This window comes from Ambystoma mexicanum, chromosome 4p (assembly GCF_040938575.1).
Source record: "Ambystoma mexicanum isolate Mex_15411 chromosome 4p, UKY_AmexF1_1, whole genome shotgun sequence".
NCBI classification, from domain to species: Eukaryota; Metazoa; Chordata; class Amphibia; order Caudata; family Ambystomatidae; genus Ambystoma; species Ambystoma mexicanum.
In genome coordinates, this window is record NC_090927.1 from 160,513,796 (window position 1) to 160,537,839 (window position 24,044).

The 24,044-nt window shown below is 51.7% G+C and overlaps 1 protein-coding gene across 7 annotated transcripts in view; it reads right to left on the minus strand.

Moving 5' to 3' along the window:
• The window catches only part of OTOF (otoferlin), a 1,702,209-nt gene that overhangs the window by 1,058,801 nt on the left and 619,364 nt on the right, over positions 1 to 24,044 (minus strand). For all 7 annotated transcript variants that reach the window (XM_069605607.1, XM_069605606.1, XM_069605604.1 and 4 more), the window contains exon 3: positions 23,489 to 23,577. In XM_069605607.1, the coding sequence (XP_069461708.1) occupies positions 23,489 to 23,577 (89 nt within the window). The remainder of the gene's footprint in view (positions 1 to 23,488; positions 23,578 to 24,044) is intronic.

Sequence of the window (24,044 nt, forward strand, 5' to 3'; positions counted from 1 at the left end):
TGGCTGGCTGGTCGCACTTCATGCCCGCCTCTAGCCTTCCACTGGCTGGCTGGTTGCTCTTCATGCCCGCCTCTAGCCTTCCACTGGATGGCTGGTCGCTCTGAATGCCCGCCTCTAGCCTTCCACTGGCTGGCTGGTCATCCTGCATGCCCGCCTCTAGCCTTCCACTGGCTGGCTGGTCATCCTGCATTCGCGCCTCTAGCCTTCCACTGGCTGGCTGGTCGCTCTGCATGCCCGCCTCTAGCCTTCCACTGGCTGGCTGGTCGCTCTGCATGCCCGCCTCTAGCCTTCCACTGGCTTGCTGGTTGCTCTTCATGCCCGCCTCTAGCCTTCCACTGGCTGGCTGGTCGCTCTGCATGCCCGTCTCTAGCCTTCCACTGGCTGGCTGTTCCCTCTGCATGCCCGCCTCTAGGCTTCCACTGGCTGGCTGGTCGCCCTGCATGCCCGCCTCTAGCCTTCCACTGGCTGGCTGGTCGCTCTACATGCCCGCCTCTAGCCTTCCACTGGCTGGCTGGTCGCCCTGCCTGCCCGCCTCTAGCCTTCCGCTGGTCGCTCTGCATGCCCGCCTCTAGCCTTCCACTGGCTGGCTGGTCGCTCTGCATGCCCGCCTCTAGTCTTCCACTGGCTGGCTGGTTGCTCTGCATGCCCGCCTCTAGCCTTCCACTGGCTGGCTGGTTGCCCTTCATGCCCGCCTCTAGCCTTCCACTGGCTGGCTGGTCCCTCTGCATGCCCGCCTCTAGCCTTCCACTGGCTGGCTGCCCGCTCTGCATGCCCGCCTCTAGCCTTCCACTGGCTGGCTGGTCGCTCTGCATGCCCGCTCTGCATGCCCGCCTCTAGCCTTCCACTGGCTGGCTGGTCCCTCTGAATGCCCGCCTCTAGGCATCCACTGGCTGGCTGGTCACCCTGCATGCCCGCCTCTAGCCTTCCACTAGCTGGCTGGTTGCTCTGCATGCCCGCTTCTAGCCTTCCACTGACTGGCAGGTCGCCCGCCTCTAGTCTTCCACTGGCTGGCTGCCCGCTCTGCATGCCCGCCTCTAGCCTTCCACTGGCTGGCTCGTCGCCCTGCATGCCCGCCTCTAGCCTTCCGCTGGTCGCTCTGCATGCCCGCCTCTAGCCTTCCACTGGCTGGCTGGTCGCTCTGCATGCCCGCCTCTAGCCTTCCACAGGCTGGCTGGTTGTTCTTCATGCCCGCCTCTAGCCTTCCACTGGCTGGTTGGTCGCTCTGCATGCCCTACTTTAGCCTTCCACTGGCTGGCTGGTCCCTCTGCATGCCCGCCTCTAGCCTTCCACTGGCTGGCTGCCCACTCTACATGCCCGCCTCTAGCCTTCCACTGGCTGGCTGGTCGCTCTGCATGCCCGCTCTGCATGCCCTACTCTAGCCTTCCACTGGCTGGCTGGTCCCTCTGCATGCCCGCCTCTAGCCTTCCACTGGCTGGCTGCCCACTCTACATGCCCGCCTCTAGCCTTCCACTGGCTGGCTGGTCGCTCTGCATGCCCGCTCTGCATGCCCGCCTCTAGCCTTCCACTGGCTGGCTGGTCCTTCTGAATGCCCGCCTCTAGGCATCCACTGGCTGGCTGGTCACCCTGCATGCCCGCCTCTAGCCTTCCATTGGCTGGCTGGTCGCTCTGCATGCCCGCCTCTAGCCTTCCACTGGCTGGCTGGTTGCTCTGCATGCCCGCCTCTAGCCTTCCACTGACTGGCAGGTCGCCCGCCTCTAGTCTTCCACTGGCTGGCTGCCCGCTCTGCATGCCCGCCTCTAGCCTTCCACTGGCTGGCTGGTCGCTCTACATGCCCACCTCTAGCCTTCCACTGGCTGGCTCGTCGCCCTGCATGCCCGCCTCTAGCCTTCCGCTGGTCGCTCTGCATGCCCGCCTCTAGCCTATCACTGGCTGGCTGGTCGCTCTGCATGCCCGCCTCTAGCCTTCCACTGGCTGGCTGGTTGTTCTTCATGCCTGCCTCTAGCCTTCCACTGGCTGGTTGGTCGCTCTGCATGCCCTACTCTAGCCTTCCACTGGCTGGCTGGTCCCTCTGCATGCCCGCCTCTAGCCTTCCACTGGCTGGCTGCCCACTCTACATGCTCGCCTCTAGCCTTCCACTGGCTGGCTGGTCGCTCTGCATACCCGCTCTGCATGCCCTACTCTAGCCTTCCACTGACTGGCTGGTCCATCTGCATGCCCGCCTCTAGCCTTCCACTGGCTGGCTGCCCACTCTACATGCCCGCCTCTAGCCTTCCACTGGCTGGCTGGTCGCTCTGCATGCCCGCTCTGCATGCCCGCCTCTAGCCTTCCACTGGCTGGCTGCCCGCTCTGCATGCCCGCCTCTAGCGTTCCACTGGCTGGCTGGTCGCTCTGCATGCCCGCTCTGCATGCCCGCCTCTAGCCTTCCACTGGCTGGCTGGTCGCTCTGCTTGCCCGCCTCTAGCCTTCCACTGGCTGGCTGGTTGCTCTTCATGCCCGCCTCTAGCCTTCCACTGGCTGGCTGGTCCCTCTGAATGCCCGCCTCTAGGCATCCACTGGGTGGCCGGTCACCCTGCATGCCCGCCTCTAGCCTTCCATTGGCTGGCTGGTCGCTCTGCATGCCCGCCTCTAGCCTTCCACTGGCTGGCTGGTTGCTCTGCATGCCCGCCTCTAGCCTTCCACTGACTGGCAGGTCGCCCGCCTCTAGTCTTCCACTGGCTGGCTGCCCGCTCTGCATGCCCGCCTCTAGCCTTCCACTGTCTGGCTGGTCGCTCTACATGCCCGCCTCTAGCCTTCCACTGGCTGGCTCGTCGCCCTACATGCCCGCCTCTAGCCTTCCACTGGTCGCTCTGCATGCCGCCTCTAGCCTTCCACTGGCTGGCTGCCCACTCTACATGCCCGCCTCTAGCCTTCCACTGGCTGGCTGGTCGCTCTGCATGCCCTCTCTGCATGCCCGCCTCTAGCCTTCCACTGGCTGGCTGCCCGCTCTGCATGCCCGCCTCTAGCCTTCCACTGGCTGGCTGGTTGCTCTGCATGCCCGCCTCTAGCCTTCCACTGGCTGGCTGGTCGCTCTGCTTGCCCGCCTCTAGCCTTCCACTGGCTGGCTGGTTGCTCTTCATGCCCGCCTCTAGCCTTCCACTGGCTGGCTGGTCCCTCTGAATGCCCGCCTCTAGGCATCCACTGGCTGGCTGGTCACCCTGCATGCCCGCCTCTAGCCTTCCATTGGCTGGCTGTTCGCTCTGCATGCCCGCCTCTAGCCTTCTACTGGCTGGCTGGTTGCTCTGCATGCCCGCCTCTAGCCTTCCACTGACTGGCAGGTCGCCCACCTCTAGTCTTCTACTGGCTGGCTGCCCGCTCTGCATGCCCGCCTCTAGCCTTCCACTGGCTGGCTGGTCGCTCTACATGCCCGCCTCTAGCCTTCCACTGGCTGGCTCGTCGCCCTGCATGCGCGCCTCTAGCCTTCCGCTGGTCGCTCTACATGCCCGCCTCTAGCCTTCCACTGGCTGGCTGGTCGCTCTGCATGCCCGCCTCTAGCCTTCCACTGGCTGGCTGGTTGTTCTTCATGCCCGCCTCTAGCCTTCCACTGGCTGGTTGGTCGCTCTGCATGCCCTACACTAGCCTTCCACTGGCTGGCTGGTCCCTCTGCATGCCCGCCTCTAGCCTTCCACTGGCTGGCTGGTCGCTCTGCATGCCCGCTCTGCATGCCCTACTCTAGCCTTTCACTGGCTGGCTGGTCCCTCTGCATGCCCGCCTCTAGCCTTCCACTGGCTGGCTGCCCACTCTACATGCCCGCCTCTAGCCTTCCACTGGCTGGCTGGTCGCTCTGCATGCCCGCTCTGCATGCCCGCCTCTAGCCTTCCACTGGCTGGCTGTACGCTCTGCATGCCCACCTCTAGCCTTCCACTGGCTGGCTGGTCGCTCTGCATGCCCGCTCTGCATGCCCGCCTCTAGCCTTCCACTGGCTGGCTGGTCGCTCTGCTTGCCCGCCTCTAGCCTTCCACTGGCTGGCTGGTCGCTCTGCTTGCCCGCCTCTAGCCTTCCACTGGCTGGCTGGTCCCTCTGAATGCCCGCCTCTAGGCATCCACTGGCTGGCTGGTCACCCTGCATGCCCGCCTCTAGCCTTCCATTGGCTGGCTGGTCGCTCTGCATGCCCGCCTCTAGCCTTCCACTGGCTGGCTGGTTGCTCTGCATGCCCGCCTCTAGCCTTCCACTGACTGGCAGGTCGCCCGCCTCTAGTCTTCCACTGGCTGGCTGCCCGCTTTGCATGCCCGCCTCTAGCCTTCCACTGGCTGGCTGGTCGCTCTACATGCCTGCCTCTAGCCGTCCACTGGCTGGCTCGTCGCCCTGCATGCCCGCCTCTAGCCTTCTGCTGGTCGTTCTGCATGCCCGCCTCTAGCCTTCCACTGGCTGGCTGGTCGCTCTGCATGCCCGCCTCTAGCCTTCCACTGGCTGGCTGGTTGTTCTTCATGCCCGCCTCTAGCCTTCCACTGGCTGGTTGGTAGCTCTGCATGCCCTACTCTAGCCTTCCACTGGCTGGCTGGTCCGTCTGCATGCCCGCCTCTAGCCTTCCAATGGCTGGCTGCCCACTCTACATGCCCGCCTCTAGCCTTCCACTGGCTGGCTGGTCGCTCTGCATGCCCGCTCTGCATGCCCGCCTCTAGCCTTCCACTGGCTGGCTGGTCGCCTTGCATGCCCGCCTCTAGCCTTCCGCTGGTCGCTCTGTATGCCCGCCTCTAGCCTTCCACTGGCTGGCTGGTCGCTCTGCATGCCCGCCTCTAGCCTTCCACTGGCTGGCTGGTCCCTCTGCATGCCCGCCTCTAGCTTTCCACTGGCTGGCTGGTCGCCCTGCATGCCCGCCTCTAGCCTTCCACTGGCTGGCTGGTCGCTCTGCATGCCCACCTCTAGCCTTCCACTGGCTGGCTGGTCCCTCTACATGCCCGCCTCTAGCCTTCCACTGGCTGGCTGGTCACCTTGCATGCCCGCCTCTAGCCTTCCGCTGGTCGCTCTGCATGCCCGCCTCTAGCCTTCCACTGGCTGGCTGGTCCCTCTGCATGCCCGCCTCTAGCCTTCCACTGGCTGGCTGGTCGCCCTGCATGCCCGCCTCTAGCCTTCCACTGGCTGGCTGGTCGCTCTGCATGCCCGCCTCTAGCTTTCCACTGGCTGGCTGGTTGCTCTTCATGCCCGCCTCTAGCCTTCCACTGGCTGGTTGGTCGCTCTGCATGCCCGCCTCTAGCCTTCCACTGGCTGGCTGGTCCCTCTGCATGCCCGCCTCTAGCCTTCCATTGGCTGGCTGCCCCCTCTGCATGCCCGCCTCTAGCCTTTCGCTGGCTGGCTGGTCGCTCTGCATGCCCGCTCTGCATGCCCGCCTCTAGCCTTCCACTGGCTGGTCGCTCTGCATGCCCGCCTCTAGCATTCCACTGGCTGGCTGGTCGCCTTGCATGCCCGCCCCTAGCCTTCCGCTGGTCGCTCTGCATGCCCGCCTCTAGCATTCCACTGGCTGGCTGGTCGCTCTGCATGCCCGCCTATAGCCTTCCACTGGCTGGCTGGTCCCTCTGCATGCCCGCCTCTAGCCTTCCACTGGCTGGCTGGTCTCCTTGCATGCCCGCCTCTAGCCTTCCACTGGCTGGCTGGTTGCTCTTCATGCCCACCTCTAGCCTTCCACTGGCTGGCTGGTCCCTCTGCATGCCCGCCTATAGCCTTCCCACTGGCTGGCTGGTCGCTAGCTCGCTCCCCTTCCTCTAGGCCCCAGATTATTTCTCGTGTTTCTTTCCCTCTTCTTTCCAGATCCCGGGAAGCAGGATGTCCTTTCAGCCTCTGCAATGTCCCTGCCACTTCTGTCAAGTTCTGGCTGTGTGTTTTACGTATTGAAATCGAAAATGGACTTAGTAGACACTTCCATGTAGGCCATGTCCAAATGTAATATTTATTTAGCTTTCTTTTGAATAATGGATTCCTCCTTCGCTCGCTGTTTCCTTTTCAGTGGTAAAATCCATTAACTAACCTTGACTTCTAGATACACACACCGGGCTAGTACTAGTGATTAATGCCCATGGATGCGAGCAATACCGCCACGTTATTGGTATTAAGGCCCTTTCAGAAACTGCAGGCTATTATCTTGGGTTGAAAGCTTGTGAATGCTACTATTAACAGTGTCCAGAGAATACTAATGATTAAACCAAAAAGCCTGATACGCTTACATTACAAACTCTTTTTAATTTAACTTTAGAGTGCAATGATATATTACATTTAATATTCTGTTTTCTCTCACTTCGCCCCGACATTAATAAGGAGTGCTCAAATTGAACAACCTTCAATGAAAGAAATACAGATATTTGAAAAATGGCCCCGCACAGGAGTCATCAAAAATTAAGTAGATCAAAAAAGGAAATAAACTGCACAACATATGTATTATAGTAATGAATGATATTTGAAAAATGGCCCCGCACAGGAGTCATCAAAAATTAAGTAGAACAAAAAAGGAAACAAACTGCACAACATATGTATTATAGTAATGAATGAATAATGAACTTAATGTATTTCCTATTCTCTGGAACATGGAGCTTTGAAACAGTATTTTCCTATTGTACAAGCGCCTAAGAAGCAAACAATAAATAAACAGATCTACCTAACAGATCCTCGCTGGGTGATGGAAAGTGTGTGTAATTGTATTGAAACAGACAGACACACCTGATGGGTCCCAAGGGCCAACAGGACTGTAGTGACCCAGGAATCTGCTGCAGATGGACCTTTGCCACACTCAAAAATGGCTGCCACGCCATTGAGTGTTGTTGACCTTTGATGACCTATACTGAGCAAATGATGTATACGTGAACGTTTAATAAGTCTATGGGGGGATAAGTGATGTTCAGTAAGGTCTCTAGACACCTATGCAGCCCCTCTTTGCCATCACTCTTATTCCCTGTGTCCTCAGAGAGTGAATGCCTGCCTGCCTGCCTTGAGAAAGAGTTGACTGAGTTGTTCTTTGTAGTTAAAGGGATAGTGTGCCCAAAATTATTATTGTCCATAAAAAAGGGCAATAATCAAAAATATATGTAAAACATATTTTTAAAGAAAGTTCCTATGTAAAATTTTGAGCAAATGAGGCTCAAAGTGTTTACATGGGGGCATCCATTTTGTGATTTCAAGCAGCCTCCTCTGTTCATGTTAAGCTCTGCCCTGGCGGCACTAATCAAGCAGCAAAAGCCCCCTACTGGGAATTTTTGCTTACTGCAGCCAGAGCAAAGCTTAACATGGAGAGGAGGCAGGTTTTCTGTGCTCCCCAAGCTCAGGGAAGCACCGAAAACGTAAAATGAAAGGCAGAGCAATTATAAGTACTTTGCCGGCTGTCGGCGGAGTTTTCATAATTGCTGCTACTTTCTTTTCTAGTTTCCCGTGCGCAGGAAACTAGAAAAGGAAGTCACACCAATTATGAATTCTGTGCCGGATGCCGGCAAAGTATTTATAATTGCCTGGACTTGCCTACAAGAAAAAGTGTGGCCATTATAAATCATAAATACAACAAAGTTATATTTATGATTGCGGTGGCTTCAGCTTTGCGTCTCACGGGCTCCCAGTGGTTTTCTTTTTAAGTTTCCCGTGCTCCCCCCGGACGGAGGAGCCCGGGAAACTTACAAAGAAAACCACAGCAATTATAAATACAACAATGTTGTATTTATAAATGCCGGTACTACCCTATGAGTCTCCCGGGCTCCCCCGCACTGGGGGAGCCCGGGACACTCAAAGCCAAAGCTGCTGCAGTCATAAATACAACATGGTTGTATTCATAATTACCGTGATTTTATATGGAAAACAAATTTAAAAAGCACTTACCGTCATGTAGCATTCCTGCCTGAATTCTCTGCTACTGGTAGGTTTTGTTTATTACAGCTGGCTGGCTTTTGTTTTGTTAGTGCCACGGGGGCAGAGCATAACACAAACACAGGAGGCTCATCCATTTCACAAAATGGATGTCTCCTAGTGCTTGAGAATTTTGAGTGTGAGCCTCATTTGCTCAAAGCTTTACATAGGAACTTTGATTAAAAATATGTTTTATACTTATTTTTGATTATGGGCCATCTTTTTAGCCAATAGAACTTTAGAGTGAACTATCCCTTTAAGTCCACATGAATGCTCAGGGGTGCTAGGGCCTGCAAACCTGTATCTCAGTGAGGCCACAGCAGGGCCTCACAGCACCCCAAGATTACCCAGAATGTCAGACTCGCTTGGGGACTGATGAGAGTGGAAGTGTAACGCTCACCTGATTCCCGTAGAGGCGCCGGTCTTGACTGGGCGTATACCGTATCTTCAAAGGTGATGTGTAACACACGGCTGGCTCTTTGGGCTGGACCTCTGTGCACTATATGTCTGACTCGAAGGGTAAGATGTCTGCAGATAGAAAATATGGGATTAAGGAACTGGGTTATTGAATGTCTCTCTCTTCTTCCCTTTCTCTTCTCCTGTAGAACCCCAAAGGTTAACGCTCTCACCTTGGGTAAGTGAACGCCGTGCTCTCCATCTGCCTCGGGGCAGGGTGCTGTAACCAGTTTCTTCACTGGATAAGGGGAGCAGGCCTCTTGACTTCAGAGGACTGCTGTCCGTCATTTACTGCACGAACGGTAAGTTTCGAGTAAGTCTTTAGTAATGATGTTTCTTGTTTTGCAGGGTTCCAGCGATGGCGGATGACGGGCTGAAGTGAGTTGAAGATGGAGCCCGTGCGATGAATAGAAGCGCCTGGAAGCACGTAAGTAAGCGCTTGTTGCCTGCTTCACGGTGCGCTCTAACTGTCTTTTTATTTTGCAGGTACAGGTTCGGAGCGGCTGCAGGGTGCCGGAATACCCACTGGGTTAGATGTGGAAAGGAGTAATGGCACGTGAGTATTAAAGTTCCCCAATGTCTTTAAACGCACCTTGTTTTGTCTTTCAGATGCGGGATGCAGCGCCGAAGGCCTCCGGAGCGTGCGAAGAGTTGGTAAGCTTTTGTCGTTCAGATGCCGGGATGCAGTGTGAAGACCTCCGGAGCGCACGAAGAGTAGGTAAGCCTTTGTCTTTCAGATGCCGGAATGCAGCGCGAGGCGTTGGTGACAGCCGATGGACCAGGTAAGTGAAGAGCTGTCACTGAAGACCGTAATGCTAACCTGTTCTTTCTTGTCTTTATAGGTGTTGCTGAAGACTGGATTCAGGATGGTAAGCCTTTTTCCTTAGGCCCAGGATCAGATGCAGAAGACACGATGAGCGTTCTGCTGCAGAGGATGCAGAATAACGCAAAGCAAGATTCATCCATCGGGTGTGGTTTAAATAGCCTCCTGTAGTGCTTAGGTGTCTCCTTCCACAGCCACGCCTAGGTAAGAAAAGAGTTCCTGCTTTCCAGAAGAGTTCCAGTGTTCTGAATCTAGGGAGTGGCTCCTGCCCCACCCAACAGGAATAGTAGTTCCAAACAGAAGAGGATCAGAGGCTCAACTGGCAGGCAAGTAAGCAGCATGGTCTGCTGCAGGTAAGTCCACCCAAGCATTATGAGCCCGGCGCTTCCAGTGCTGGGACTGGGCATATTTATGAGCCTGGTGCCACTGGCGCCAGGACTGGGTCCAAAAGGTCCCAATTGGGACTGGTTGGCACTCGGAACCTGGGTTATGGATCTGCTTCCAAGGGAGTTGGGAAAACCCTGACCTTTTGGAAGCAGAGATCATGACAGGAAGGCACAGAGCCCCTTCCTTCCGCAGCCACATCCATACAACCAAATTCCTCACAGAAACACCCACTATTCCTGGAGCTTCTTGCAAATATCCAAGCTTCGGTGATGTTAAACTCTAGGATAATCCTTTTACAGGTGTGCAGAGAAAATGTAAAACTCTCTTGCCCATCACTGTGTTGTGCGTCATTTCTCACACATGTCAGAAAATAAATGAAAACAGTCAGCGCTACGAGATATCTGATTTAAGTGGCTAGGGAAAGGCCAAGAACCCACTACAACGGACACGTAAGAATGCCCAGGACACGGAACCCCGGGCCTAGCAGCACTTAATCATGCATGGCTCTGTACCACACTTAGAAATTTGGCAATGCACTATGCTCTGTAGATCAGTGATGTTCTGACGAGTTCAGCTCTTGTAAGGGACAGTGTTGCACTGCCCCTAGGAACCTCTAGCCAGGGACTGCACCTAGAATACTCAGCCATCTGCTGCACCTGGAAGGCTCAGATACGCACAGCACTTAAGAGGAGGGCCTGTTTTTACATGCTAGAGTCTCTGGGCTCTTGGAGGATCCAGCCACTTATTTCAGGAAGTATTCAAAATTTGTATTGGACCTGGACGTATTCTGCCTTTCCATAGGCGTATATTCCATGGGCAATACCCAATCAGATAGACACAGGGATGGTAGACAGAAGATTTGTAACGCCTTGGTCCTGTACTGCACTAACATGACCTTAGCAATGTTACCACATTCGGCAGCCCCAGCCATGCCTGGGCCTGATTGCTCAACATTACTATGCACCTGAAAGCTACCAGCCTCGTACGGGAGGTGGCCATGCACAGCATTCCTTGAAGTACTAGGTTTGGGAATCTACGGCCACGTATTGCAGATAGAGCTAAGTTCATACTAGACTTTGAGGTTTCCTGAGAAATCAGATGCCTAAAAAGGGGAGCATAGTTAATTTGGTGGGCACAGGAAGGCTATCAGGGAGAGGGAGGCCTCTTTCCAACCCACGGATACTCGCACATAAATACATCCACCCCGAATCTCCGCTCAGCACCCACAACACTAAAATGCAGCTATCCCCCTGCGGTCAATCCGACCTAGATGCACACATGATCTCACATACTAGCACTACCTCCATGAGAATGCAGCAACCCCATGACAATTGTTAGCTTAGCTGCACACATACTATCTGTCTCACATACCCTACGCACTTGTCCCAGCATTAGAATGCAGCTATCCACCACAAAAAATGTGCTTTAGCTGCGCACATACAGAGTGCGCAAATGCACTATTTACTGCTCTGACTATCTCTACTGACCTAGACTCCCGTCCCTGAAGGCGTTCAACCCACAACGTGTTGAGACCATACCAATGGTGAAAGGCGCTATACAAATCCACATTAACATAACATAACAACATAATATAGGACCTCAAACTCATACTATCCCATCTCACTCCATTACTACTTCTACCCCTAACCACAATACCTACTTTCCTCCTCAGAAGCCTAAGTGTTCATGGCTGGAGTCACGGATCTGTAGAGCCCTCCATGACAAACTCTTATTTATCACAAAAAAAGATGCTTTCCCAAGGTAAACAGGCCATGCTCACTTTGCTTGGGCCTGTAACTATGTGCCCGAGGCATTACCTGAAGTGGTAATGCCCCCCCCCCCTGCTCGGGGCTTATTGCTTAGATAGTACCTTGATCCTTTCAAAAGTACATTTTAGCATGTGCCTGTCTTGTTCCCTCGGTTTGTGGCTAATAGTGAGAAGACCATTCATCATTCATCTTGTGCAATTCTGTTTAATTTCTCACTCACTCACTCACTCACTCACTCACTCACTCACTCACTCACTCACTCACTCACTCACTCACTCACTCACTCACTCACTCACTCACTCACTCACTCACATCTCTGGCTTAACGTAGCACCAAAGGCTTCCTCTCAGGATGCCCTGAACCTGAGTTCTTCTGGAGGAGAGTGTCGGACACAGAAAGAAAGATCAATGTACTTCCCAGAAAAACTGTGTAGGATTGATATAACACACTTAATATGCAACGTGTCAGTGTTTCCCTTCTTGATAAATTATGGCCAGGATACATATTTTTATTTATTTGCAGAACAGGAATTGCAATATCAATCAGAAATGACTTACAGTAAGACATGTACAGATGGCAGAGGCATGCCACGGAAGGCTGCCTGCACAATAGCACAAAGATGAGAACATGTGGCGCGCTAGTATAGTTTATAAAAAAAGTGAGGCATGGACTACTGACCAAATAAAACAAAATAAACAATACTAATATAAGAAACAGGTGACTTACAAAGGTAACATTAACCTGGGGGGGCAGTGCATTAAATGAAATAGGAGTACTCTAGAAATATACAAGATTGCATTATTACGTGGCAGTGGAGGGAAGCGTGAGGTCAGGTAGGAACGATTGGGAAGAGGGCATGGGAGCTCCTTTTTTTGCAAGTAGGTGAAGTGTAAGCAAAGCTCCGAAGAGATCCTGAAGTATACGGGAGCTGGGCAGGTTTCACAAACTTTAGTTTATTCTTCCAGTATCATCTGAAGTCCCACCAGCAGCACAGAGTCCCTCCTTTCAGTAGCATCTCTATCTATTAGTCATCCTTCCAATCTAGATCCCTCACTACTCAACTTTCCCTACATTACATCATAGGGACTGTGCTGGCTGGGATCAAAATACTACACATCCACACTTGCGCTGGTTTTGAATGTTATGGACAGTAGGTTCTAGTAAAGCGGGCCAATTAGGAGAAAGATCAGAAGCGAGAGGAGACATGGGGGGCATGGGACAGTAAGGCTGAGTGCCAAGGAGGGCAGAGGGAATGAGATGGTCAGTAAGCTGAGATACAATAAGGTAGGTACCGAGGGCAGGACCATTGATAGCTTTGTGGACTTTTAGAAGGAACTTTAAAAGGGAGTGGTGTACACGGAGGGCCAACTCGCATGGCCTCACTGGGTGGGAGTGGATCTGGCGACGTGGGTGTAAATTCGTTTTTGTAGAGTGGTAAGCAATAGATGCATTTTCTGAATGTTGAGAAGGTTAATACAAGCAGCAGACGCAGTGGTAGTGATGAGTTGTTGCAGTTGCAGGTGGCTATCAAAGAGGACCCCAAGACTGTGAGCATTGCTAGACGGAGCAAAAAGGTCAGGTTGAAAGGAGATAGGAGAGGGGAGAGAAGCTGGGAGAAAGATAACTACCATTTTTGAAGCATTCAGCCTGAGCCAGCCAGAAGCCAGCCAGTGTAAAACTGCAATAATGCAATTGGTAATGTGTTCCAAGATGGCTAGTGTGAATTAGTGAAAGGAGACACATATGTGTGTGCTGTCAACAAAGAGATGATAATAAAAGCCAAAGGACAAGGTAAGTCTTCCCAGGGCAGAGGTACAGAAGGTGAAGAGCAGAGGTTCAAGGACTGATCCGTTGGAGACACTGAAAGGGGGAGCGGTGGTGACAGAGGCTTGCACGTTTCAGGAGATTTTCAAGCAGCCACTTGTAAAGTAGGCGGAGATCCAAGGGAGATCCGATTTGTGCAACCTAAGGTGCTGGATAGTGAGGAGGAGAGAGGAGTCACCAACAGTGTTCAAAGAAGCAGAGAGAGACACAAGGAGGAGTGTATCAGAGAGTTTGGAGTGGTGGGCATATTAGAGAAAGTTTGCAGCATACATGAGTGAAGTCACGGTAGAGCGTTTACCATGGAAGCCACATGGAAGTGGATCTTCAAGGCCATTATCTCCAAGGTACATATATAGAAATGAACAATGCTCTATTGATCACAAAAGAACGTACAATAGATAAGAAATCGATTTGATGGGAAGCACTGAGCTTCTTACAATGGGGTGCGTTTGAGAGATATTCTGACCAGGTTGTGGAGGAGAGTAAATGAAACAGCCACCGGGGACAATACAGAAGTGGACATACATAGATTAAGGACAACCAACATTGGACATTTTTAAGTGCAGGTACTCAATGCAGCCAGCTGTGCCAGGGATGGGACAATGATGGGGAAGTGCTAGAGTGGAGGCAGAGAAAGTGCGGGACAGAGGTAGGTTAGAGGTGAAGTAAAAAGTATAGCTGGAAGGCAATAAAGAGGGAGGTTAAGAGGGTAACTCAGAGGCGAGGAGGTAGGCCTCAAATCCATGGTTGGAACAAATCCATGTGGACTTTTCCTCGGATGGCCAGGAGAAGATAATTCCATGCAAGTGGTGCAAGAAAAGAGAAAGAGCAGAAGCGAGAATAAGCACAGGGATGGTGCGGAGCTACCAGGGTAGTCGAGGAGACAGAGTGGAGATTGCGAGAAGGCTTGTAGAGTTGGATAGAGGAGGATAGATACAGTGGTGTCTTACCATGGATAGATTTGTGAACCAGGTGAAAATCAGCCATCCAGTCTGTTGATGGTACGAGAAGGTTGGTGTGATGTGAGTCCTTGTAGTAAACTTAATGATTTAGTCAAGAGAAAGCATAGTTGGGGAGACCAACGAAGATGCTGGCACAGTAGTCCAGTCTAGAGAAGACAAGAGTGGTTAAGAGATGCTTGGCAGTGTTGAAAGGAAGGATGTTGAAAGGAAGGATGTGCCTGGTTTTCCTAATATTTAGGAAGTTGAGTTAAGCCGCTGTTGCAGTTTTGGAAATGAAAGCAGAGAAGGTGTGAGGGGTCATACATGACACCAAGGTTTCTATCTGAAGGAGAGTAGGGTAATAGTGTCAGGTGGGAAGGGGCTAGGCAGAGGAAGAGATGAGAGAGAGCATTTGGCAGGGAAGAAGAGTACCTCTGTTTTGTTAGAATTTAAGATCAGAGAGTGTGAAGCCATTCAATATTTAGTAGACAGTTGGAAATATCGATTGAGAGATAAGAGGAGAGTTCAGGGAAAGAGAAGAATATTTGGGTATTGTCTACTAAGAGTTGGTACGAGAACCCAAAGGAGGAAATTAGTGCCCCAAGAGGAGAGGTGTAAATTGAAAAGAGGAGAGGACCCAAGACAGAGCCGAAGTGCCAGGTGGGATTCAATACAGGCACGAATCCCAAAAAGAAAGAGAGTATTAAGGAGATCAAAGTGATCGACAGCGTCAAAGACAGTGGACAGGTCAAGGAGAATTATGATAGAGGATAGGTTGGAGTGCTTAGCAGAGGCGATGATGTTTGAGAAATTCAGGAGAGCAGTGTCAATGGAGTGACAGGAGCAGAAACCTGCTTCTAGGGGGTCTCTATTATTATTATTATTATTATTATTATTATTATTATTATTATTATTAAACAAAAGTGTGACTCCCAAATGGTAGGATCCCACTGTATATCAGCAAGTGCAAAGTCACATTGCCGACTGCCAAAGACATACTTGTCATTTCTCTGGCTTTGGCGTTGTAGTGGCGCGACCTCTGACAAAAAAGCCCGCGCTGAATCATGGTGATGGGACAGGTGAGCCGAAAAATTACTATCTGATCACTTGCCTCAAAGCCTTTTCTAAATGTTGGGAATAGAAGTCATCATATATCTCCAGTACGACATGGCAACCAATCATGTCCTGGAGCACTCCCAAGATGGCTTCCGCCCAGGTTGGGGGCAGAGAATCTGTAGCCACGCTCATGCTTGATGACAACACGATGCTCGTAGATTATAGCGGCGTCGGTGCCATGGTCCTATAGGACCTCTCAGCAGCATTTGTCAATCATGCTGTCTTCCTGAACCGAATTCAGAGGTATGGTTTCTCTGCCATCTTTCTTCCCATTCTCAGTGGAAATGTAACAAAATGTCGACCACGTAACTGCGACTAAGCAGTTACAGTGACTTTGGTACATTTCCTTTTGCCGACTCCCATTACTGCGCCAAGCAGAGCGGGGGTTGCAGGGCTGTCCCCCGCTCTCCTTGGGCACAGTAACGGAAATCAGGGGTTGCAGGGACAAGAACTTTTTTAAAAAAAGGACCCTGCAGAATCAGCTCCGACCCACGTAAGTGGGAGGAACTGATGCCGCAGGGATAGCAGGGAGTTGGCAGCGCACATAGAAGTGTGCCGCCATAAAGGTAAGTGTGGGGTGAGCGGGTAGGAAAATGCGGGAAGGGGAATGCGGGTAAAGTGAGCTATCTGATCACTGTGCTGCGCCGTAATTGGCATCAACATTTTTGTCGGCACAGTTACGGGTGGCGTTGTGATCACATAGATTCTGCTCAGTCATTGATTTTAGGAACCTGTGAATCTAAACTTTATCCCTTAAATGGTGAGTTCCACAGAAATCCTCTCTTTCTCCTGTAAAGGAATGACTAGACCCCGTCCCTGAATGTAGTGGAGATAGACCCCCTCCCCTTTAAACCGAGCGTAGATAACTTGGTGGGGTGATCTATGCCTTCAAATGTACAGATAACTAGAATTATAGTGCTTCGCAGCAAAGCGCTTTAAAAACCGAGTTCTGTTTATATGGTCAGAATGTTTTAAATAATGAAAGGCTTGTTAAGTAGTACATGATAAGTATATTGTACTAAAAAAACTAGACTTGAAACGGAGCAGGTGTCGAGATATGACCAGAAAAAGGGTAATCAGTCAGGTGATTCCTAAAATGGTGGATTGCTGTGACTCATGGTGACACCAGTGGGGATCTTTTTTATAAGAGTTCAGATAAAGGACAAGGGAGGGGGCTAGGAGTGAGCAGAACTGGCTTAAACTAGGCTCGAGTGGCAGATGGGTCAGCGAATCACAAGGTAGAAATAGGAACAGCTCATTGATCATGCCATATGAGTTAACAAATCATAGATAGGAAGGGGTTGTCTTTATGACCAACCATTAGCTCACCTCCCTAGGGCTGTATATATGGGTGAGTAAACCCAGTGTTTTCGAGCAGGGTTCCCGAGGTGTCCAAGATGTATGATGTGTACCTGCCTGCTGTAGAAATAAAGCCTGATGTCTTCTTAAACCAAGCCTGAGTGTCCTGCTTGTTCCAGTGTCTCTTCCTGATCCTACGAGATGCCAAGGCTCAGCAGATGGGGATGTTGGGACCCTCATATACACTCCAGTCTTGTTTAACTTATACCTGCAGCCTCTAGCGAAGCTTCTGCATTCTAACAATGTCAATTCTTATATATACATACACAACACAGAGACTTCACATAGATTGGACAACATTGCACAGGCTATAGCTGGCAGGTTTGCGCTCTGCGTGACCTCCGTTTGTGCCAGGATGAACCGGAACTGCTTAAAGTGTACCGCTGGAAAGTTCGAGTTCATGATTTGTGAGTCGCCGTTGGGTCTGGGGTAACTTCATCTTTCCTGCTGAACTCAGGACCGCCCGGTCCCAAGTGAACATAAACACTGGTGATGCTGCTGCACGCCTTCGACGCTACTAAGCATGTTCTGGCCAATCCGCATGACCTTTGACGCTACTGAGCATGTTCTGGCCAATCCGCATGCATCGCGGCCTGACGTGCCTTCTCATATAGCCAGCAGGTAACTGCGATGATGGACGCTTTTATCATTGCCAGGTGACATTACTGTAATTCAATCTTTCTTTGACATCCCAAGAAACACACAAACTTCACCGGATTCAAGATACCACAGCCACAATAACCCTGTACCAAAAGATCCCCAAAAGATCACTCATCACACCTGGTGGCAAGCCCAGTCGCACTGAGCGTTTAGTCACGCTTTTAGAATACAAGTCAAAGTAATTTAAAAGCAAACATTACAATGCAATGCAAAATGCTGTTAATAATTTAATTCAGTATGAGAGATGGCTCAGGAACCACGAGGAACAGAGGCACACGGATCACTGGGAGGAGAAGCACAGGAACCAGTGGGAGAGGAGGCACAGGAACCACTGAGAGAGGAGGCACAGGAACCACTGAAAGAGGAGGCACAGGAAACACTGATAGAGGAAGCACAGGAACCACTGTGAGAGGAGGCACAGTAACCACTGAGAGAAGAGTCACAGGAACCCCTGAGAGGGGAGGCACGGGAACCACTGAGAGGGGAGGAACATGAACCACTGAGAGAGGAAGCATAGGAACCACTGAGTGAGGAGTCACAGGAACCACTCAGAGAGAAGGCACAGGAACCACTGAGTGAGGAGGCACACGAACCACTGAGAGAGGAGGCACACGAACCACTGAGAGAGGAGAAACAATAACCACTGAGAGAGGAGGCACAAGAACCACTGAATGGGGAGGCACAGAAACCACTGGAAGGGGAGGCACAGGAACCACTGAGAGGGGAGGCACAGGAACCACTGAGAGAGGAGGCACAGGAACCACTTAGAGGGGAGGCACAGGACCCACTGAGAGGGGAGGTACAGGAACCACTGAGAGAGGAGGCACAGCATCCACTTAGAGGGGAGGCACATGAACCACTGAGCGCAAAGGCACAGGAACCACTGAGAGGGGAGGCACAAGAACCACTGAGAGAGGCACAGGAACCACTGAGAGGAGAGGCACAGGAACCACTGAGACAGGGGGCACAGTAACCACTAAGAGAGAGGAGGCAAAGGAAACACTGAGAGAGGAAGCACAGGAACCACTGTGAGAGGAGGCACAGTAACCACTGAGAGAGGAGGCACATGGCCCACTGAGAGAGGAGACACAGGAACCACTGAGAGAGGTGGCACAGGAACCACTGAGAGGAGAAGCACAGGAACCACTAAGAGGGGAGGCACTGGAACCACTGAGAGGGGAGGCACAGGGACCACTGAGAAGGGAGACACAGGGACCAATGAGGCGGGAGTCATAGGAAGCACTGGGGCAGGAGTCACGGAAACCACTAAGAGGCGAGCAAGGCATGGGAACCACTGAGGCGGGAGGCATGGGAACCACTGGGGCGGGAGGTACAGGAACCAATGGGATGGTAGGCACAGGAACCACTGAGAGGGGAGGCACGGGAACAACTGGGTCGGGAGAACCAGGAACAACTGGTATGGGAGGTGCAGGAACCACAGGAAGGGAAAGCACAGGAACCATTGGAAGTGAAGTCACAGGAACCACTGGGGTGGGAGGCACATGGACCACTAGGGCAGAAGGTACAGCAATCACTGTGGTGGGAGGCACAGGAACCACTGGAAGGAAGGCACAGGAAGCACTGTGAGGGGAGCCATGTGAAACACTGGGGTGGGAGGCACAGGAACAACCTCGATGGGGAGGCACAAGAATCACTGGGGAGGCACAAGAATCACTGGGGTCGGTAGCACAGGTACCACCAGTACGGGAGGAACAGGAACCACTGTAAGGGAGGCAGAGGAACCACCGGAGCGGGAGGAACAGGTACCACTGGGGTGGGAGGCACAGGTACCACTGGAAGGGAAGGCACAGGAACCACAGGGGCGGGAGGCTCAGAAATCACTGGGGCGGGAGGCACATGTACCACTGGGGTGGGATGCACAGGAATCACTGGGGCAGGAGGCAAATGCACCACTGGGGTGGGAGGCACAGGAACCACTGGGGCGGGAGGCACATGTACCACTGGGGCGGGAGGCACAGGAACCACTGGGGCGGGAGGCACATGTACCACTGGGGCGGGAGGCACAGGAACCACTGGGGTGGGAGGCACAGGAACCACTGGGGCGGGAGGCACAGGAACCACTGGGGCGGGAGGCACATGTACCACTGGGGCGGGAGGCACAGGAACCACTGGGGTGGGAGGCACATGTACCACTGGGGCGGGAGGCACAGGAACCACTGGGGCGGGAGGCACAGGAACCACTGGGGTGGGGGGCACATGTACCACTGGGGCGGGAGGCACAGGAACAAATGGGGCGGGAGGCACATGTACCACTGGGGCGGGAGGCACAGGAACCACTGGGGCGGGAGGCACAGGAACCACTGGGGCGGGAGGCACATGTACCACTGGGGTGGGAGGCACAGGAACCACTGGGGCGGGAGGCACATGTACCACTGGGGTGGGAGGCACAGAAACCACTGGGGTGGGAGGCACAGGAATCACCAGGGAGGAGGCACACGTGCCACTAGGGCGGGAGGCACAGGAACCACTGGGAAGGCAGCCACAGTGACTATTGAGGGGTAGGCAAAGGAACCATTGGAAGCACTGGAAATTCTAGATGGAGTGCAGGGTTCAGTGGGAGAAATGGAGCCTGCAGTGGGAATCACAGAGCAAGCAGTGGCAGGGGCAGAGAGAGCCAGGGCGAAGAAGCAGCAGTGAGAGCCTAGAGGCCCAAGGAGCACTACATGAGTGAAGGCCAAATGTGCACTGGGAGGTGGGCACTAAAGGACTATAGGGGTGTGAATGCAGAGAAGCATTGGTGGGCATTTCAAAGGGGTACTAGAGAGGTGAGGATTGTTAAAGGAGCACTAGTGTGTGGGGGCCAAATGAGAACTGTGAGTCTCTTAGCAATGTGTGTGGGGAGGGGTGAGCACACAACTGGACAAGCCTTCCCTTGTGCACACTGCATGCAAGCACAGTTTATTCATGCTCACATGTAAGTGAGCAAAACAAAGAGGTGATGGCTGGAAGGTTTAGAATTAATCTTACACCTCTGGCATTTGCTGTGGGCAACCCTCCAGACCATTGTTCTTCACCTGCCAAGCTATTGCAGAAGGGGAAAGACCACATGCAAATCAGGCTAGGTCCCTCCCCCAAGGGGCGGTCCAGCCGAACTGCTAAGTCACATCCCATCTGCACAAGACCACAAGCATCCCCATACATGTTTCAGCCTCATTGGGCGTCATCAGTGAGGGGTCTCTAGGCCCAGCAGGCACCGGACCCATATCTGGGCATATCCGTCCATCTCGGGGTGACTCGGCGAAACAAAGAGGTGATGGCTGGAATGTTTATAATTAATCTTAGACCTCTGGAATGTAAGCAAGGGCATGATGGGGTTGCCAGGTGACATTTTCTCACAGCACCGAGGAAGCGCTAGGCCCTTTTGTGCATGTCCTGTCAGTGGACCCTTTGCCTAGTCCCTCAGTGGTCCTATGCCCTGTTCTTGCCATAGAGGTTACCTGTCTGCTGGCACGCAGATACCCTACTGACTTCTCCTGTGACCCTGCTTACACTGCCTAGGCAAGAGGAACTTTCTCTTTTCAGATTGAGTACTTGAAGGAGCTGTGATGAAATTGGCCAATCAGTCATTTAAGGTATGGGGAGCAACTGATTGTCACTAGAGTCTCCCTAAGATTGTCAGTAAAATTGCCTGAGAACTGAGGCTCTCTCTAGACAGACATAAAAAAGGCAGGCTAGTCAATCCTGCAAGTGGGGCCATCGTGGGAGCAGGACATTCTGGAGACCTACGGTGGCTACATTAACTGAATCCACAAGCACTGCATGGCATATCGGGCACTGAGAAATGTGGGCATTCATAGCGGGCACACGCCTTCTACCTAATATGCCCACATCTCTGAGGGTCACTGAATCACTAGAAGTCAGGAGGGGGCTAGGCTACAGCAGCAGAAAAGCAAAACAAGAAAGACCCAGGAAAAGAAATCATGCTTTATCCATGACCCCAGAGTGCGCAATGTAGGAAACAAACTAAGACCCTCCTCTCCAAGCACCAGCTTCTGACACACTGTAGGATACCCCCAGCATGCCCGGTACCCCTCCTGATGACCAACCTTTACAGCCAACCTTTCCTGTTTTCCCACAGTACTCCCGCCCCCCCCCCAGCTCTAGTAGAAGCTCCCCACTAACTTGTCTCGGGAGGATAGCTCAGGGGCAACATGCGCGTATTGGAAGCAAAACGACACAGAGCACCACAGGTTCGATCCCCGGGTCCGCGCTCAGAAACCTCTGGGTATTAAGCGCATTATAAATAACCTATCATAACTCTGAATGTTAATTATTCCCTGATACCCTCAATTAAGCGCTGACCCAATTGCTACAAAGGAATATGTTGTACTTTTATTTTTACCTTTTGCTATTTTTACTGTTTGTTAGATTATTTACATTTGTAATAGATAGTCCTCACGCAGTTTCTAGAAATGTGGCGAATTTCCTGGTTAATTTGATACCCAGCCCCATTGTCCATTTAGAAAGTGTAAACTCATTAGTAAGTATTGAAACCACAAAAAGAAAACAAACCGAATCACAATTGTGTAGCAGTTTATTATTTGTACGATATTTAAACTATATGAGGTTCAAACTGGACCTTCTTTTAAATAGAATTAATAATGTAGAGGTCATGACTATTTTTTTTATGCCTTGTAGAGCATTTCAGAGGAGGTAGTGCTAAAACAGTCGAGCATCAAGAGATAGCTACAATGAGTTTTGTAAGTTTTATATTGAAAAATGTGCTAAATTGTTCCTCTTAGGTAGGAATAATCCTTCGAAGGCACTATGCAGGAAATGCTGGCCACAGAATCCAACCAACACAAAAAGACAAGCCTCACACAGCGAAAAAATAAAATAAAAGGATCGTTAATTAGTCAACACGTTTCCGGCTAACAAGGGCTTCCTCAAGACAATTACTCACCAAAGAAATGTTTTTCATGGTAATTTTTGTGAATGTGTGTGCCTCCACCAGGGCTAAAGGAAGGAGGAAAATCAGGAGCTGGGTTAAAGAGACATTGATTAGAGGCAATCTCCAAGAGTAATGAGAAATTGAAGGTGACGCCGAAAGAAAGAGCATCAGCAGTGTCTGAGGAGGCCGAGAGTCCATGGCTGCTGTCCGACTCCATGCCGCCACGGCACGGTGGACAGCCATGCAAGAATCTGGATATTGCTTAACAGCACCATCTCCAGGATGCCTACAGCTGACCTGTTACTAGATTTCAAGGACATGCTTAAGGGAACCAGAGGGTGGACAGCAGGGGTGTTGCTAGGTCTGGAAAAGATCAGGGACTAAGCTAATGTCGGGACTGGTGGGATTCGGGGCTAGCTATAGCCTTCCATTTGTAGTCCCTGAGATTCTATCTGGAGCTACAACCAAAAGACCCGTGGTTATAACCCCCTAAGCCCCCCCCCATCAACACCTCTGGTGGACAGCCATTTCGATAGCCAGGCAAGGAAACCTTGCACTGGCACAAAGACCAAGGACCGAGGAGTGAAGAATGGCAAACTGGAATGACGAAGATGACTATTTATGGAAGAGCCGTACAACTATGGCAAGACCAGGAAGAAAAGTCCAAGAGCATATGGGGCTCAGAACGAGACAGCATGAGCGGAGATCAGGAATGAGGAGGCGAGTGGGAAAATCGTTTGAAAGAAAAATAGACACATTTGTAATCCTCACTCCAAAGTATGATCAGAAAGGAGCCCAAGAAAAGAGTAACGAGGCAGTGACGCGTAACCCCGTTAAACGCCCATTGAGAAGAGGCAGTGCACTTGCTTCCCTTTACTGAGGGGTATGTCCCTGCGCACGGTGGCTAATACCATGAGGTCAAGCTCCAGGTTTTGTGTGTGTTCATTTTTTCTTTTCATTTCCTTGTTCAGTGGCACTCATTTGTGTAGATGCATTTATACGTTTATCGTTGCACTAGGGCATACATGCTTGGGAACAAATATTGGACCTCATTCTGATTTGAGTGGTCTGGTAAAAAAGTGCATGGATACCGGCACTTTACTGGACTGCCCAACTACGGGTATGCTGGTGGGGCACCAGGGTTAAGTTAGCCAGGTGCCCTACCTTCAATAAAAGCTGTCATGAAGGCAAATCCCCTCATGGAGTCCTATGGGACTCAATGAATGGGGATGAACACTGTCCTGCCGGCACTCGTAATTGCCGCCAGACCGAGTGCTGGTAAAGGTAAGTACCAAATGGCGTTATCCTGGCGGCTCTACTACCCAGATACCGGCAGGGTCAGAATACGGCCCGTTGTTTTTTTAAAATAAAAAACCCTTCCCGATCTCACAGAGCCGAGCTGAAAGAAGAGTGTGCGCGGCACTACCTGTTGGTGAAGACTTTGCTGTAGTTGAACACCTGGATTTCCAGCATTTCGTTCCCGTCAATGTTGCTGGCGATGGGCCATCGGAATGTCTGCGGGAGAGAAAAACGAGAGCATGTCACATTTCTAGACATATTTCATTATCTTTTCTTTGATTGATGTTATTGAAGACTGTTCTTAAAGAGTCATTCAGGAAGTAGACAAACACAGTCTGGGATATGAACACATCCGAGCAATAATCTGCCTGGAGTTCCTTATTATAGAGCATTTTCAGATGCATTGTACATAACTGCTTTCTCTATCCCTTTGCAACACATTAGAAACCGCATATTATGTGTTTTTAATGCAAACGGGGCCCCCTGCAGTATCATGCAATGAGCAAGGCGTGGCGCTGGGAAGCGGCCACTGACCTCTTAAGAAGGAAGCCGGCCATATTGCACTGTGTTCAATGATGCAAGCTTCATCTGGAATCAGCCTGGCCAACGTAGGCTTAGGCATTCCCACTTGCTTGTAATATGCAGATATATTTCTGATTTTTTCTCCCATAAGCGCATTCCAA